Here is a 15,889-nt window from a genome sequence, read left to right as displayed (position 1 = left end):
CAACTTCCAGGGATGACCTCTTGTTCTGATCCATCTAGACAAGGATTGAAACATACCCCCTGTACCCCCTGCATCAATTCTATAAAATCCTTTAAGTAATTTAAATGTTTCTTTAATATCCTCCCTTTTTTGCAATCCTCAAATCCTAAATCTATTTTCATAGGGAGTATTCTGCAGTCCCTCACCATCGTGGCAACTTGCTTCTGGATCATTTCCACCACTTCCTCGTACCCAAGAAACCAGGGTTACCAAACCTAAGCACAGTAATCCAGGTGTGGTCATATCAAGGTTTTATAAAGAGGAATGATAACTCCCTTATCTCTGTTTGTTAGTATGTTCTTCAATACCCAAGTGATCCTGTGGGCTACCCTGACTACTTTAGCAACATGCCCTCTAAACTTCAATTCTCTATGTACTATTACCCCATATCCCTGGCTTCATCAATTTCCTGGAGTGCAGTTCCCCCAAGATCACAAAATGCATAACTTTACACTTTCCCACATTAAATTGACAATTTACAATTTCCCACATCCATTATGTTTAGCCTTACTATCAACCTATTCAAATCATCCTGCAAGCTCTGTACATCACCTTGATTAACAATTACTCTACCCAATTAAGCATCATCAGCAAGCACCTACTATCTCACTTCAAATTATTTCCTACATCATTTATGTACAAATGAAACAGCAGTAGTCCAATTACAGAGCCCTGTGGCACACCACTAGTCACATGGCTTCTCATGGATTCTAGTCCTCTATGTACTATTTTGTGGTAACTGTCCATGAGCCACCCTTTTATCCATATCACCAGTTTCATATCCATCCCCATTTGTTGCAGTTTCCATAATAGATAGAGTTCCACGTGGTATGCCTTTGTAAAATCCAGCAGTATTGTTGTGTAGCCGTTCCCTTTGTCCAACTCAGTTGTAACCCTATTATAAAAAAAAGTTAATTGATTACTAAGGCATGAGCTACCATCCACAAAGCCATACTGCCCCTCATAGAGTATCATATTCTTATACACTCATGCTTGAATTCTCTTTTTGACCAACTTTTCACGTACCACCACTCCTAAACACTGATTGGTCTATAATTTGCTGCCACAGACTTAGATCCTCTTTATGCAAAGGAATTGTTTAACCCTCTTTCGACTCTCTTGGGACTTTGCCAGAGCTAACACTTAAATTAAACAGACTATCCAAAGGCATTGCCAGTTACCCTGCACATGCTCTTAAAATGCAAGCTGATATCTCATATCCAATCCCACAGCTGTATTTGCATTCAGATTCTGCAATACCTTAAGTACCCCTAATTCATCAACATCTGTTCTCCCATCAGTCCCCCATCACCTCTGTCATAAAAGTATCTTCACTTGGATGATATACTCTTGCAAAATGGTTACTCAGTAACTCGACAATTTCATCTCCCGCTGTTACATTGCTACTGTCTGCACTCATTTCATTTATCCTTCGATAGTTATTCTTCCTCTGACTTGCCACATAAAAAAACTCTTTGGAATTTCCTTTTGCCTCTTCAGCTAGTTTCTTCTCATAATCTACTTTTGCCTTCCTTACCACGCTGGTCATCTTTTTTGCCAGATCCTTATATTGTTCATGAGTTAGCTGGTCATCTTTCTTCTTATACGCCCTCTACAAAATTTTCTATTTTTGCATTTGCATCTCATTCTTAATGATACTGCTCATTCATCTAACTCCTATCTGATTTACCCTCCTGCCTTTGGTTACATAGTGTGATATTGCCTCCTCCAGATACCCCTTGACAACCCCCCCATGCACTGCAAGCATCCTTCCATAGTATTTTTATGCCATGGTATTGCTTCTAGCTGCCTCATAAGTGTATCATAATCACCTGCCTTATAGTTCCACATACACCCCTTCTTAACTGAAATTTCCATGTTTTACTTCCTCCCAAGTCAAGACTACATGATCACTTTCCCTAATTGAAGGCAATGTAGCCACTTCTTGACAGGTCTTCTGATTCTATACCAAGATCCAACACTCTCATACTCCAAGTTCCCTCCATCACATTCTGCTTCAAATAATTATCTCTCAGTTATTTATAAGTGTATAAATTCCATTTCCTTCCTGTCATGTGATCTTTCTTCCTTTCAATGTATGTCTTCGAAGTTGATTTCCCCCAATAATAATTACTCAACTAGCACTCATTGTACTAATCTGATAATGCATCATCAACTCTGCCCTCCCCCTCACTAGCCTATAGTAACCAATTTTATATGTTGTCCTATTGGACTTGATCTCATGCCAGATTGACTAAAAATAACTGCCATCTGCCTGACTCCTAATCCTGTTGGCTGCAATTCATCTGCTGTCATCAGCAGTATCCCATCCACTGTCCTGTCTGTGCTATCTATCCTCCCTAAAAATACTAATTCCATCACATTCTATCCATATAATTATGTCGTCTGCTGTTAACCAAGCCTCACTGATGCCTGTATCTTTTGGTGAGGTTACACTAATGAAATGCCTTTTTCAGTTCATTCACACACACACTTATTCCCTTCATTTGACCAGAAATGTTCAAATATGGAGGCATACAATTTTTACAGTGGCTACACTGCATAATTCAGATTGCCTGGTCACAGTAGGTCAAATTTCAGATCATTAGAGTATTGGAGTAGAGCTCTCATAGTACTCACCTCTAAAAAGGGAAATAAAATAATGTGAGAATCCCAGAGGAATTTCCTTGGAGACCAGGCAGAAATAAGTGTTCAAATTGGCCAAGTTCCAGAAACTTGTGAGTGACCTAATAAAGTTAATCTCTCTCTCTTTCTCTGAGATAGCTGCAGACTTTTCAGTGCCCCCCCATAGAGGACTACTGTCTACAGACTGGATCCCCTATGAATCTGTAGGCTCCACCTGAAAACTGTGCTGAACTTCAGCCGAGCACTGCAACAGGCAAATACCACCATGCCAAGCCTGCATTGAAGAGTAGCAGACAAAGACTATCAATATGCATGGACTACTGTCTTATCTGCCGGCAAAGGTTGGTCGATTGGTAGAGCCTCTGCTACTAATGGCTCAGTTAAGTAAGTTTGAGCACGGTTAGTAGTTGGAAGGGGTTCTATCGTTCGATGAGTCTTTGGACTCCCTGGAGGTGTCAAATAATAATAATAATAATAATCTGAGACTAGACAGAAATATAAACCTAACAAGAGCAAAACTTTCTGTTCAGAACAATAGCAGTCCTATGTCAGAATGTTAAATTTACAAGTGAACTCTCAGTAGGTTCATGATCAATTACTAAATTATAGAACAAAAAAAAGTTTCAGTTTGGCATGAGTTGGTCTCCATTGGATATTTTGTAAATTTTGTGAAACTTTTTCAAGTTACTTCCTATATTTGGCTATAAAATATGGATTGGTCACTATTTTATAGCCAAACATAGGAAGCAGAGCTTATGATAAGCTTCAGCTTTGGCCTCCATTGGATATTTTGTAAATTTTGTGAAACTTTTTCAAGTTTCTTCCTATATTTGGCTATATGGATTGATCCATAATATCCTCCATTTTAATATCTTTCTCATATTTTTAATTTATAGTATAATCAAGTGGAAAAACTTCCAACATCTATCTCTAATCCAGAGTATTTTAGTAATAAGGTGTGACACCTTTTGGCTACTCATATATGGAAATATGATTTCTGCATTACTTCAATCTTGGTATCACCTCTGGGTCTGGCTCTAACTGATAAAACCTCAATAAAGGTTGAAACCAGTCTGGGTAGTAACCCTTTCCATAATACATAGCATTATACGTGTCTGTAAGGATATGTGCTTTGCATTATGGAATACTAAGGCAAGTGATGTGAAGTCATTAGTGTCTATATAGGATTTGCCAGGTCCTGAAGTTACTTCAGGTGCAAACTTTGTTTGCTTACACTTAGATAAAGGGTTAAATCCAGAATACCAAGGGAGGGCACCTACTCTACAACTCTCTGTCTCCACTACACAATACACCAACTACAATGAGCCACAACTACACCACCACACTAGTATTTCACAGACAATCACAAACATCCATGCCCACAGCAGGATTCGAGCCTGCAGCCTTTTGGCTGGAGAGCCAATACGCTAACCACTTGGCCAACAAGGCCAGCTGGTTGGCCAAGTGGCATCTTTAATTTATTGAAGCCTTTCAGCTCTGTAGTTTAGTAATTAGTCTTAATTATTTTTTCAGTGAGTGTCTTGCAAGTGCAAGAAGATAATATTTTTAATTGTATTGTATTTTTAATTATTGGTGATTGAATGTGCAGAGACAAAGTTGTGGTGTAGGTGCCCCCTCTCAATGAGTCCTTGGACTCATGGAGGTGTAAAATAATAATACGCATGAAGCACAAAAAAGTAATAAAGAATAATAATTAATAGTTTGTTGCTATTTATTTGGTATTATTAAACTTTATGGAGAATTTGGTTAGGTATAAGATATAGGATTGAATATTAGTATTATTTGAAACATCCATGGAGTCACAAGGCTCATCACTTCAGGTTCCTATATTCTATGAGTTAGATTGCTTATAATGTCCCCAGTAATAAGGATTATTATATAGCCAGGTGAATTCATTTTGGCAAATGCAAATGTTTTCTTCTTTCTTTTTAACCACTTCCCATGCCTGCCTCAAATATATCATAAGTTTTCTGACTTCTTATGTGGAGATTAATTAAAAAAAAAAAAAAAACATTCCATACATACAGGCAGTGGCTGATTAAATAAGTTATCATGTTGGAGGCTTAATGGATTTTTTACAACACTCAAAAAGAATTAAAATAGACTTTAATACTTCCTATATTTCATCCTAGTCACTAGGATATCTATGGGGATTACAAAAAAATTAATGTAACATATGCACAAATAACAAACAATACTAAGCCCAACCACGTGGGTGACACTAAAGTCCTATTTAGGTAGAGCGCCCTCTAAGGGCAGTAGTAGGTGGCCTGGAATGCAAGGTGGGAACTCTGGTGATGAGTGTTTCCCAAATCTTCGGAAGCTTAATGCACCCATATTTATTGAGATTTGGTTGGTTTTTGAGAGCTGCTGCTGCTGCTTCTAAGAAAAGTCGGAGATAGCTAACAACATCAGACTTGACGTAGCCAACATCCTCGCGCATTCTTCTCCGCCAAAAAGTAATTTATCATATGCCCAACGCACGGCTCTCCTGAAACTACGTAAAGAAAAAAGTATCGTCATCACCAGAGCAGATAAGGGTAATGCCACAGTCGTTCTTAATACCAGTGAATATAAGCGTAAAATGAACATTATCCTCCGCGATCGCGCTACCTACATCCCGCTAGAACATGACCCCACAAAAACACAAGTTAAGAAACTTAAAATTTTACTCAAAAAAGTATCTTCCTGGCCCCCAGATGTCACAAAAAAACTTAAACCCTTCCGCTCCCGTCCCCCCCGAATATACGGTTTATCAAAAATCCACAAACCCAATTCCCCACTCAGGCCTATAATAGATGCTACCAATGCACCTTGCTATAGACTATCTAAACAGCTGGCCAACTCTCTGATCCCCCTCACCGGAAGGTCCCCTTCCTATATAAAAAACTCGACCCACTTTAAAGCCCTCACAGAAAATTTAACCTTGAAGAAGACAGACATATTGGTAAGCTTTGATATCTCCTCTTTGTTTACCAATATTCCCTTAATTGACACCTTATCGCTCTTAGAAAAGGTTTTTCCCTCTGACATCTTAGATCTCTTTTCCTTTGCCATTAACTCTGGATATTTCTCGTGGAACAACAAAATCTACAAGCAGATAGAGGGAACTGCCATGGGTTCCCCCCTCTCACCCCCCCTTGCCAATTTCTATATGGAAGATTTCGAAAAACGAGCCATAGACTCAGCCCCACTCAAACCTTCTATCTGGCTAAGATATGCAGATGATGTGTTCTCTATTTGGCCTCATAGCCCAGACACATTAGACTCCTTCCTCAGTCATCTCAATAGTCTACATCCAAGAATCCAGTTCACTATGGAAAAGGAAAAGAACAATTGTTTACCCTTCCTAGACACCTTAGTCACATGCCTGCCTAATGATACACTTACCTTCACCGTATACAGAAAACCCACACACACAGGCAGATACATTCACAAACTCTCCCACCACCACCCCTCTCAACAATATGGCATTATTAAAACTCTTACCAAGAGAGCCCACAATCTTTGTTCCAGTGGAACCGCCCTCACTAATGAGCTTAACCACATACACAGCACTTTCCTCTCCAATGGCTACAGCGATCACAGTATCAAAAAAATAATCAACTCCTCCCCCATTCCCCTTCCTTCTCGTCAACAAGATTTTAAAAATGCCATCACCATACCCTACATCTGTGGCACATCTGAAAAAATAGCCAAGATACTAAAACAATACAATCTACACACAGCATATAAGCCCCACCGCAAATTGGCTACCCTTATCCGTTCTACGAAAGATCAGCTCCCTCCTCTCTCTCTGCCTGGAGTTTACAAAGTACCCTGTTCCTGTAAGCTGGCGTATTTTGGACAGACAGGCAGATCAGCATCCATCCGTCTAGAGGAACACAAGTCTTACATCTTCAAACACAACTATGGCCATTCAGGCTTGGCTGACCATGTTTTGGACACCACCCACAGAGTATCATGGAAGAAAACCACCATGCTCCATCACAGCAAATTCAAGAAAGAGAGACTTTTCTTAGAAACAGCAGCAGCTCTCAAAAACCAACCAAATCTTAATAAATATGGGTGCATTAAGCTTCCGAAGATTTGGGAAACACTCATCACCAGAGTTCCCACCTTACATTCCAGGCCACCTACTACTGCCCTTAGAGGGCGCTCTACCTAGATAGGACTTTAGTGTCACCCACGTGGTTGGGCTTAGTATTGTTTGTTATTTGTGCATATGTTACATTAATTTTTTTGTAATCCCCGTAGATATCCTAGTGACTAGGATGAAATATAGGAAGTATTAAAGTCTATTTTAATTCTTTTGTAGTGTTGTAAAAAATCCATTAAGCCTCCAACATGATGTCCTCACAGCACTTAAGCCTCTACACACGTTTACATAAGTTATGTTTTGCAACCTTTACATAACTCTATGTCAGTTGGATTTAATCGCTTCACCTGTTAATCATATCCTGTTGTTTACATACTAATCACATGTAAACATGTGATTAATACAGTATAAATAATATGAGAAATTAAAAAAACAAAAAATTAAATGTTTAATTAGGCCTTTCAACCTTTATGAAATTATCAAGAGATAACCAAACATGGCTTGTTTCTTCTCTTCATAAATCTCTCCATAACAGACTAACGTGTTGTCTGTTTACTAAAAATATATAGTATGCAAATACTGAAATTGTAGCACATACATGTCGAAAGTAAGACTGAGGAAAGTGCACACATATGGTATGTGGGCAGTCTACCTTGCAAAAGACTGCTGTTAGATGGTATATGAATGTAGGCAGATTAAGTAAAAATTTTATAATTCATCATTTTTTAGCCCTTTCACAATAATTTACATAAGTCTATTTACCTATGTTTGTGTGTGTGAGTGGGTTGATGTGTGTAATGTTTTTTATTATTACTGACATTGAAAAAATCATTATAATATATTAAAACATTTTTTTAACATTTAAATGCTGAATTTTTTTTTTTTTTCAGCTGCAGACAAGGATAAAGCCAGGAGAAGACATTACTTAGGTGGTGAGAATATTTAGTTATTTACAATACAGGAAGAAAAAATAGAATTGTTGAGTGAATATCATTTTATAAAGTGATTATGATTAAACATATGTACTTTACATACACTCCCATATCAAAAGCAATGGGACATCTATCCAGATACACAAAACAGATGTAACTGAAGATGCAAATTTTGTGGCTTACAAAGGATGTCAATGCTTCACACAGAATTACACAAATTACACAGAAAGTGTTACCAGTTTTTGGAGAGGTGTAATGGACAGCTGTCATTCTGAAGATAATGTCTAAACATGCACGAAAATAGTTGAAATCCGTCCTGTCGAGTAATGTAGAATGTTTAGAAAGTGCATTTTATCTGAGGATCTTGCACCAGTAATGTAGAAAGTTTATTGAAAGTTTATTTTTCACTTGGTTAGACTATAATAAATTTAGTTTAATCCTTTATCCAAGTGTGAGCAAACAAAGTTTGCGCCTGAAAGTATCTTCAGGACTAGGGTAAGGTAGTACAACACCGGGCATGGTATCTCCACTTGGGCCTGGCTCCCACTGAAGAGACCTCAATAAAGGTCGAAACTAGTCTGGGTAGTGGCCCTTCCCTTAATGCATAACATTATACATATCTGCAAGGAGATGTGTTTTGCAATATGGAAGATACTGAGATAGGATTGATGTTAACTTGCTCCACCTTTGCAACGAGTTGCCTGGTGTTGTACTACCTTACCCCAGTCCTGAAGATACTTTCAGGTGCAAACTTTGTTTGCTCACACTTGGATAAAGGATTAAACTAAATTTATTATACCAGTAATGTAGTTTATAGGCAGCAGTGTAATGATGTCATATTACTTCTCCTAGAATGGATTAAATCCACAATTCTTAATGGATGGAACTGTAGGTCCTGTATTGACGTTCTGGACAATAGTGTGTTCAACAATCTGGCAGTTTTATGGTATTAACTCCTTATGCCTTCCATCACACTAAGGCTCCATGTTAAAAGCAATGATTGCAAACTTGTGATTTGTAAAGAATATCATCAGAACAATGCAGTTGCTGCCACAAAGCTCTGATCTGAGCCTGAAAATCTTTCATGACACACTGAAGTAGTTATAAACGTTATTATAATGTCTGCACAAAAAAAAAAAATTCATGTTAATGAAGTTTTGTTTCTGTTTGCATATATGTTCTGTTCCATGACTTTTGACATGATCCTGAGAGGGATCCTTTGAATCTAACTTTCTTAAAAGTCAGCATAACTTTATGTTCATGTTTTTATTTTTGTTTGTTTTTTTACTGTTGGCTAACAATAAACTATCAAGTGATTTAAAAAAATTCAAATCAAGGATGATTTCGCAAAATAACAGTAATAAAAAATCACCATTTTTGTAAATGATTTTTCGGTATAGCTATGTGTTTTTTTAAGGATTGCAGTTAAAGACATTTCAATTATACACAGGCTACTGATGTAGATAGATAGCAAAGTTTATAGGTAATATTTTTTTTTTTATATCTCACACATAAGGGATTGCAAAACATGTAATACAATAATACTGCATGTAGGAAAGGAATGAATTAATAAAGTGTCTCTTGATGTGCTTCTGAAACAGCTTGATGTCATACATAGTCCTTGGGAAAAACAAGGGAGAGTACTTGGAAGTACTGTTCCCAAAGAACATAGGAAAATGGAATGAAATTGGAAGATGAGAAATTTGAATTTTACTGTGTGTGGATGTTGACCAGCTGCAACTTATGTTTTTACATGTTTAACAGAAAGTGGAAAAAAAGGTGATTGCTCTCTTCTGGATATCATTAAATATTCTTAGTGAGGTTTTTGCTTTGCCAACCCAAATGCAAGAATAGTACAGGCAGTACTCTACCTGTATTCTTGCATTATTAATAATATTTATTAATAATGCAAGATTAATAAGTATTATTATTATTAAAAATAGTATTCAAAGATTAGCTGATTGTAGTTGTTGTTTGGAATTACAACCACAGCAACTAAGGCTATGAAGCCAATGTTGGTAGAATGTGGGATTTATATAGTGTTAGTAGTTGTCAGGCAAGGAGAAATAGTGTCTTAAATAGAAGAAGAAGATACCAAGTTTTTGGAGGCTGAAGAGGCTGTGTGTTTATGCCAGGAAAGGCTGGATGTATAAGTCAGCTGACAAAATACAGTCATATTCAATCTGATCTTTAATGGAGATATGAATTTTATCAAAAGAAAGAGGAAGTAAATTAAGCTCCTTTTCATGAGAAATAAGGTAAGAATGTACTTTGCTAGCTTTGAAGTTCACTAGATTCTACTTACTGAATTGTGTATGGAAGTGTGGTGCCACATAATTCTATTCTGGAACCACTGCTGTTTAACTTATATATCAATGATATAATTCAAAGTGTGAAAGGAAATATTCAATTGTTTACTGATGATGCTAAATTAAGAAGAGTAACGTCAGGAAATCCTGATGTGTTATTGTTATAAGAGGATTTAAATGGGTTGGTACTTTGGGTTGAAGAATGGGGATTTCGTTTTAATGTTGCAGTGTAAAGTTATGCACTTTGGCCAGAGAAGATGGAACAAGGCTTACCCACAGTGGAAAAACTTTGCTTCAGGAGGTGGCATGGGATCTGGACATCTTAGTAGATAGGGAACTAAAATTCAGGTGACACACTGTAATGGTTACCCAAAAAATTGCTTCTATAATGTGAAGAATGCTGACATGTAAGGATAAGGAGGTGATAGTTCCACTCTATAAAGTGCTAATTAGACCTCATTTGGATTTATTGGCACAGATCTGGTCACCTGGCTATATCAGTGATGGGGAAACACTGAAGAAAGAGTGCAGAGGCAAATAACTAAGACTGTCTCAGGACTCTGGAATATTGAGTATGAGGACAGATTGTGGGAATGTCGTTGGGATATCTACTGCAGAATGAAAATGGTGGAATCAGTAAAGGCGATCAGTAATAAATTGGTAGGGATCCACATAACCAAGGAGTTCACTATCAATAATATTTTGCATGTCTTGTGGAGGAAAGATTTTAGAAGTGGAAAGATTTCAACTATCAATAATATTTTGCATGTCTTGTGGAGGAAAGATTTTAGAAGAAGTGGAAAGATTTCAATATTTAGGCAGCTAGATCTCAGAAAAAGGAACTTCAGAGTTGGACATTAGAAACAGAATAGGCAAAGCTAAATCAGCATTTATGGAAATGAAGAGAATTTTAATAAACAATAATATTAAAATAGGTGTTGAAATTGGAATAGTTAAAGCAACAGTTTGGAGTATTGCAAGTTATGGAAGTGAGTCTTGGACACTCACAAAGAGAGATATGGAAAGAATTAATGCACTGGAAATGTGGTGTTATAGAAAGATGGAAAAGATTAACTATACAGAGAGAATATCAAATCAAGAAGTTTTAAGAAGAGTTGGGATGAAAAGAACATTGCTCAAGACTATTATGCAAAGAAAGACCAGATTTGCAGGACATCTTCTGAGAGGTTCTTCGGGACACCTGACAAGAACTATATTACAAGGGAAAGTTGAGGGGAAGAGAAGACGTGGAAGACCAACTAGATAGTGGTTCAATGACATCATGGAATGGAATGGAATGGTTTAAGAATGACGGAGGCAACAGACAGAGAAAAATGGAGAAGATCTGCTCATCTGCTGCAACCCTCTTGCTAGAGGATGCTACCAGGCAATGACGACTTGAGGAATTGAAGTGAGGCCAATGGATGACACTTTTATTATTATTATTATCATCATCCTCAGACCTCCATGGAGTCAAAGGCTCATCACTGGATGAGTCTTTGACTATACTTGGACTATGTATGCTTAACTATATATACTTTGACTATATACAATGCTTCCAGACTATTGGATTAATGCAGATGTGTATGATAGTCTGTATAGCTAATTAAGGATGGATTATCAGATGGGATAACATCCATCAGTCATCACTTTGCCTAAAAGGAAATCTTGAGATCATAAAAAGTGGGGAGGGGGAAGAGAAGTTGCTAGGTTTTAGCAATCTTTGGCATTTATACATGTTCATTTGTTAGATCTGATATCTTATGCAAGGTGTTTTGTCGGATCTGACAAATACATATATGTACTCCCTCCCTCCCTTTCTAATGGAAGGAATCATGCAGAATGGTTTGTATAGTTGAAATAGGCAATTGATTGGGTGGTATATTAGTGCAAGAACAAGATGAGCAGTAGGGTATAGGCCACCATCAAGGCTCTTTTAGGTGTAAAATATAAGATTTGATGCAAGTAATGATACATATCATTAAATCTGAAAAGTGGCTGTGAATCTTAGTAAATTGGATGTGATTTTTTTTTTGTATAGTTTTTTGATATTACAGTGACACTGTCATCCACAGTTAGTTTTGAGAGTCTTACATGATTGGTGATCTCACAAGCTTACTGATCATAAGGAGATGAAAGATTCTTGATCATGGCTCTTACACAGAAAGTATCCAATCCTGTCTCAATGCATAGCATCAATAGTGTCCCCTTACATACTGATATGCTTCCAGAAATGATTTGGCAGAGCATATGAGTAATATCGAGTTAACTTGATGACAAGAGTATTTGCTAAGTGATATGGACAGTAATCTTTTCTTAAGGCTTTCAACTTGGAATGTAAGGATCTTATATGAAGCTGGGAAGCTAGATAACCTTATATAAGAACTCGAAGCAATGAAAATTGATATTGCTGGTATCAAGTGAAGTCAAATGGACTAATAGTGCAAAAATAAATAGAAAGAGCCATTCAATTATATACTCACGTGGAGACAGTCATTGGAATGGAGTAGCATTTGTACTAAAAAATAAAATTGTGCAATCCTTACTTAATTTTTGGCCCATAGACAGGATAATTGCATTAAAAATTGCAGCTCAACCTTTTAATATTTTTATTGTCCAAATATATGTACCTGCTTCTGATTATCCAGATGAAGATGTAGAATGTTTTTATGAAGACATTCAAAATGCACTAAACAACGCTAAAATCAGATGATATAACTATCTTTACGGGAAAAAATCTAAATGCTAAAGTAGGCTCAGAAAAGATCTCTTCTTACATGGGAAACTAGGGCCTGGGACATAGAAATCCAAGAGGAGAAAGATTAATATAGTTCTGTGAAGAAAACAATCTGGTAATAGCAAATACTTTATTTAGCCACCCTCCTAGAAGACTTTACACATGGAAAACTCCTCGAGACAGCTGTAGGAACCAGATTGACTATATAATGATTAAAAAAAGATTCTGGAATAACATCTTACAAGCCAAAACATAATCAAGGGCTGATGTTGGATCAGACCAGAACCCTGTGGTCATTAAAACAGCAATAAAATTAAAGAAAACAATGAAACCTCTAAACATAGAAAAATAGTGTTATTATTATGATTATTGACACCTCCAGGGAGTCGAAGGACTCATCGAAGGAGGGTACCTACAACTTTCTGTTTCCACCACTCATCCATCCACCAACTACACCACCGCCATCTACCAATATTTTCACAGACAATCACAAACATCCATGCCCAAGTGGGATTCAAACCCGCAGCCTTTTGGCTCCAGAGCAGATACACTAACCACTCGGCAACCAGGCCAACATATGATCTTGGCTCCCTTAAAAATCAAGAAATACAAGATACATTTTTAAAAGAACTGGCACAATCCACTGCTGTTAATGTTCGATTCCACCAAATATCCTTACCCAAAAGATGAGATTGAGGGTAGATGGCAGAAATTTAAAGAGGGCATATGAGTCTTTGGACTCCCTGGAGGTGTCAAATAATAATAATAATAATAAAGGCAGTAAAAGAAACAATTCCCAAATTTGAGAAGAAAATGAGTAAACCCTGGATGAATGACAAGATACTGAAAACGATGGAGGAAAGAAAGAAAGAAACACAAAAATCATCCTGAATACAAGAAGTTAAACAAGGAGATCAGGAAAGAATGTAAGATTGCAAAAGAACTATGGCTCAACAACAAATGCAAGGAAATTGAACTTCTAAACAAAAAGCACAAAACCAAAGAAATTTATCAAAAAGTTAGGGAGCTAACTAGCAAATCTTGCAAAAGGGTAGGCTCTTGTTGCATTGAAGTTACTAGCGGAAATATCCTAATGGAGAAAGACAAAATAAGGGATAGATGGGTAGAGTATTCAGAGGAACTCTACAATCATTATAGAATAGCCAATGTAAGAAGATTTGGAGAGGCTTACTATTCTTACCTGGGAAGTAACAAATGCCATTAGGAAACTGAAACCAGGAAAAGCTCCAGAGATGGATGGAATTATAGCAGAATATCTACAGGCTTTAGGTCAGGGGTGGGGAACCTTTTTAGTATCAAGGGCAAAAATTGCTAATTTAAAAACTTCTGTGTGCAACTTTGCTCGCAAGAAATGCTCCTGATTTCTTTTTTTTTTTTTTTAATGGCTGGTCTCGATTTGATGGTTGCCAGATGTATGACAATCATATTTTATGTAATATAGTTATTTTTGATTTTGTATATTTAATTATTTAAATTTAAATAATTTAATTATAATCAATTCAAATTATTATAACATTTTATTTACATGTACATACAAGTACACCAGCAAAGGGGCGAATTGAAATAGACTCGCGGGCGAAATTTTGCCTGGGAGCGAGGAGTTCCCCACTCCTGCTTTAGATGATAAGAATATAAGATCACTGACTGACATATGTAACATAATATACGAAACTGGCCACCTGCCAAAAGATTTTAAGCACTCAAGGTTCCTACCAATATCTAAAAAATCAAAGACAATCAAATGTGAAGAGTACAGAAAAATCAGTCTGATCCGTCACATAGCAAAAGTTATGTTATATATCATCCTAGAAAGAAATAAACATAAAATCAATATGGAAATTAATGAAACACAGTCTGGTTTCCAGGAAAATAAAAGAAGTGGAGAAGGACTCTTGAACATTAGAACTATTATAGAAAGATATCTGGAGAAGCGGAAAGAAGTCTACTTATGTTTTATTGACTACACAAAGGCCTTTGACAATATACAACATGAACAACTAATCAAATGCATCAGAAATTTAGAGTAGATGGTAAAGATACCAATTTCTGATAAATCTATATTGGGAACAAACTGCTGCAATAAAAATATCAGGAGAAATCTTGGAGGAATTCCCAGTAAAGAAGGGTGTCAGACAAGGCTGTGTTCTTTCGCCTATATTGTTTAACCTCTATACTGAAAATATCTTCCAGCAATTAGAGAATTTAAAGGGGTCAGCATAGTAGGTAGGAATATAAACAACTTAAGATATGCAGATGGTACAATACTGCTAGCTGAAAATAAAATAGATCTTCAAAACCTACTAGAAGAGATGCTGAAGCTAAGTGAAAAATATGGACTTAATTTCAACTTCAAAAAAACCAAACCATGCTGGCAAGATAAAAAGAGAAAATACCTGATATATAATATTAAGATCAGAGGAAATACTTTAGATCAAGTAGAGAGTTATATATATTTGGGTCAACTATTATAGAATGGAAAGTGTAATAAGGAAATTGCTAGATCAACCTTCATTAGCATGAAAAACATTCTGACCTCAAGGGAAATTCACACAAAAACAAGAATTAGGCTCTCCAAATGCTGCGTATGGTCAACACTGCTTTTTTTTGGAGCAGAAACCTGGACAATATCAAAATTTTGTGAAAATGAACTAAAAGCCTTTGAGATGTGGATCCTCAAAAGAATTCTTAGAGTCCCATGGACTGCCAAAAAAAAACTAATTTAGAAATACTAGAGATGATTAGAGAAGATAGGAATCTGTTGAAAACCACCTACCTTGGTCACATACTAAGGCACGAATTCCTAAAAAAAACACTTCTAGAAGGAATGATACAAGGAAAAAGAAGAAGAGGAAGACAAAGAACAGATTGGATGGGAAATATTAAGGACTGGACCTTTTTGTCCTATGAAGAATGCAAAAAAGAAGCACAAAACCGTACATGGTGGAAGCTCATGGTAGTCAACCTCCTGGAAGGAGATGACATCTGATAAGACAAGACATGGGCAGTAAGGCAAGTTGTTACAAGTTTTTTCACTTGGTTATACTATAAATTAAAGTCGCCAAGAAATTAATTATATTCTTTATAT

General features: G+C 36.6%; 1 protein-coding gene across 1 annotated transcript in view; it reads left to right on the top strand.

The window, feature by feature from the left end:
- Nucleotides 1–15,889, top strand: part of LOC150096673 (twitchin-like) — a 2,440,784-nt gene that overhangs the window by 1,985,792 nt on the left and 439,103 nt on the right. Inside the window, exon 110 of the mRNA XM_090408679.1 lies at nt 7,696–7,737. Within this exon, the coding sequence (XP_090264805.1) occupies nt 7,696–7,737 (42 nt within the window). The remainder of the gene's footprint in view (nt 1–7,695; nt 7,738–15,889) is intronic.

Source organism: Typopeltis vanoorti, chromosome 18, assembly GCF_054136105.1.
Source record: "Typopeltis vanoorti isolate ZY-2024b chromosome 18, IOZ_Tvanoo_1.0, whole genome shotgun sequence".
NCBI classification, from domain to species: Eukaryota; Metazoa; Arthropoda; class Arachnida; order Uropygi; family Thelyphonidae; genus Typopeltis; species Typopeltis vanoorti.
The sequence above is the reverse complement of the archived record's forward strand: the minus strand, read 5'-3'. Positions and strand labels throughout refer to the sequence as shown.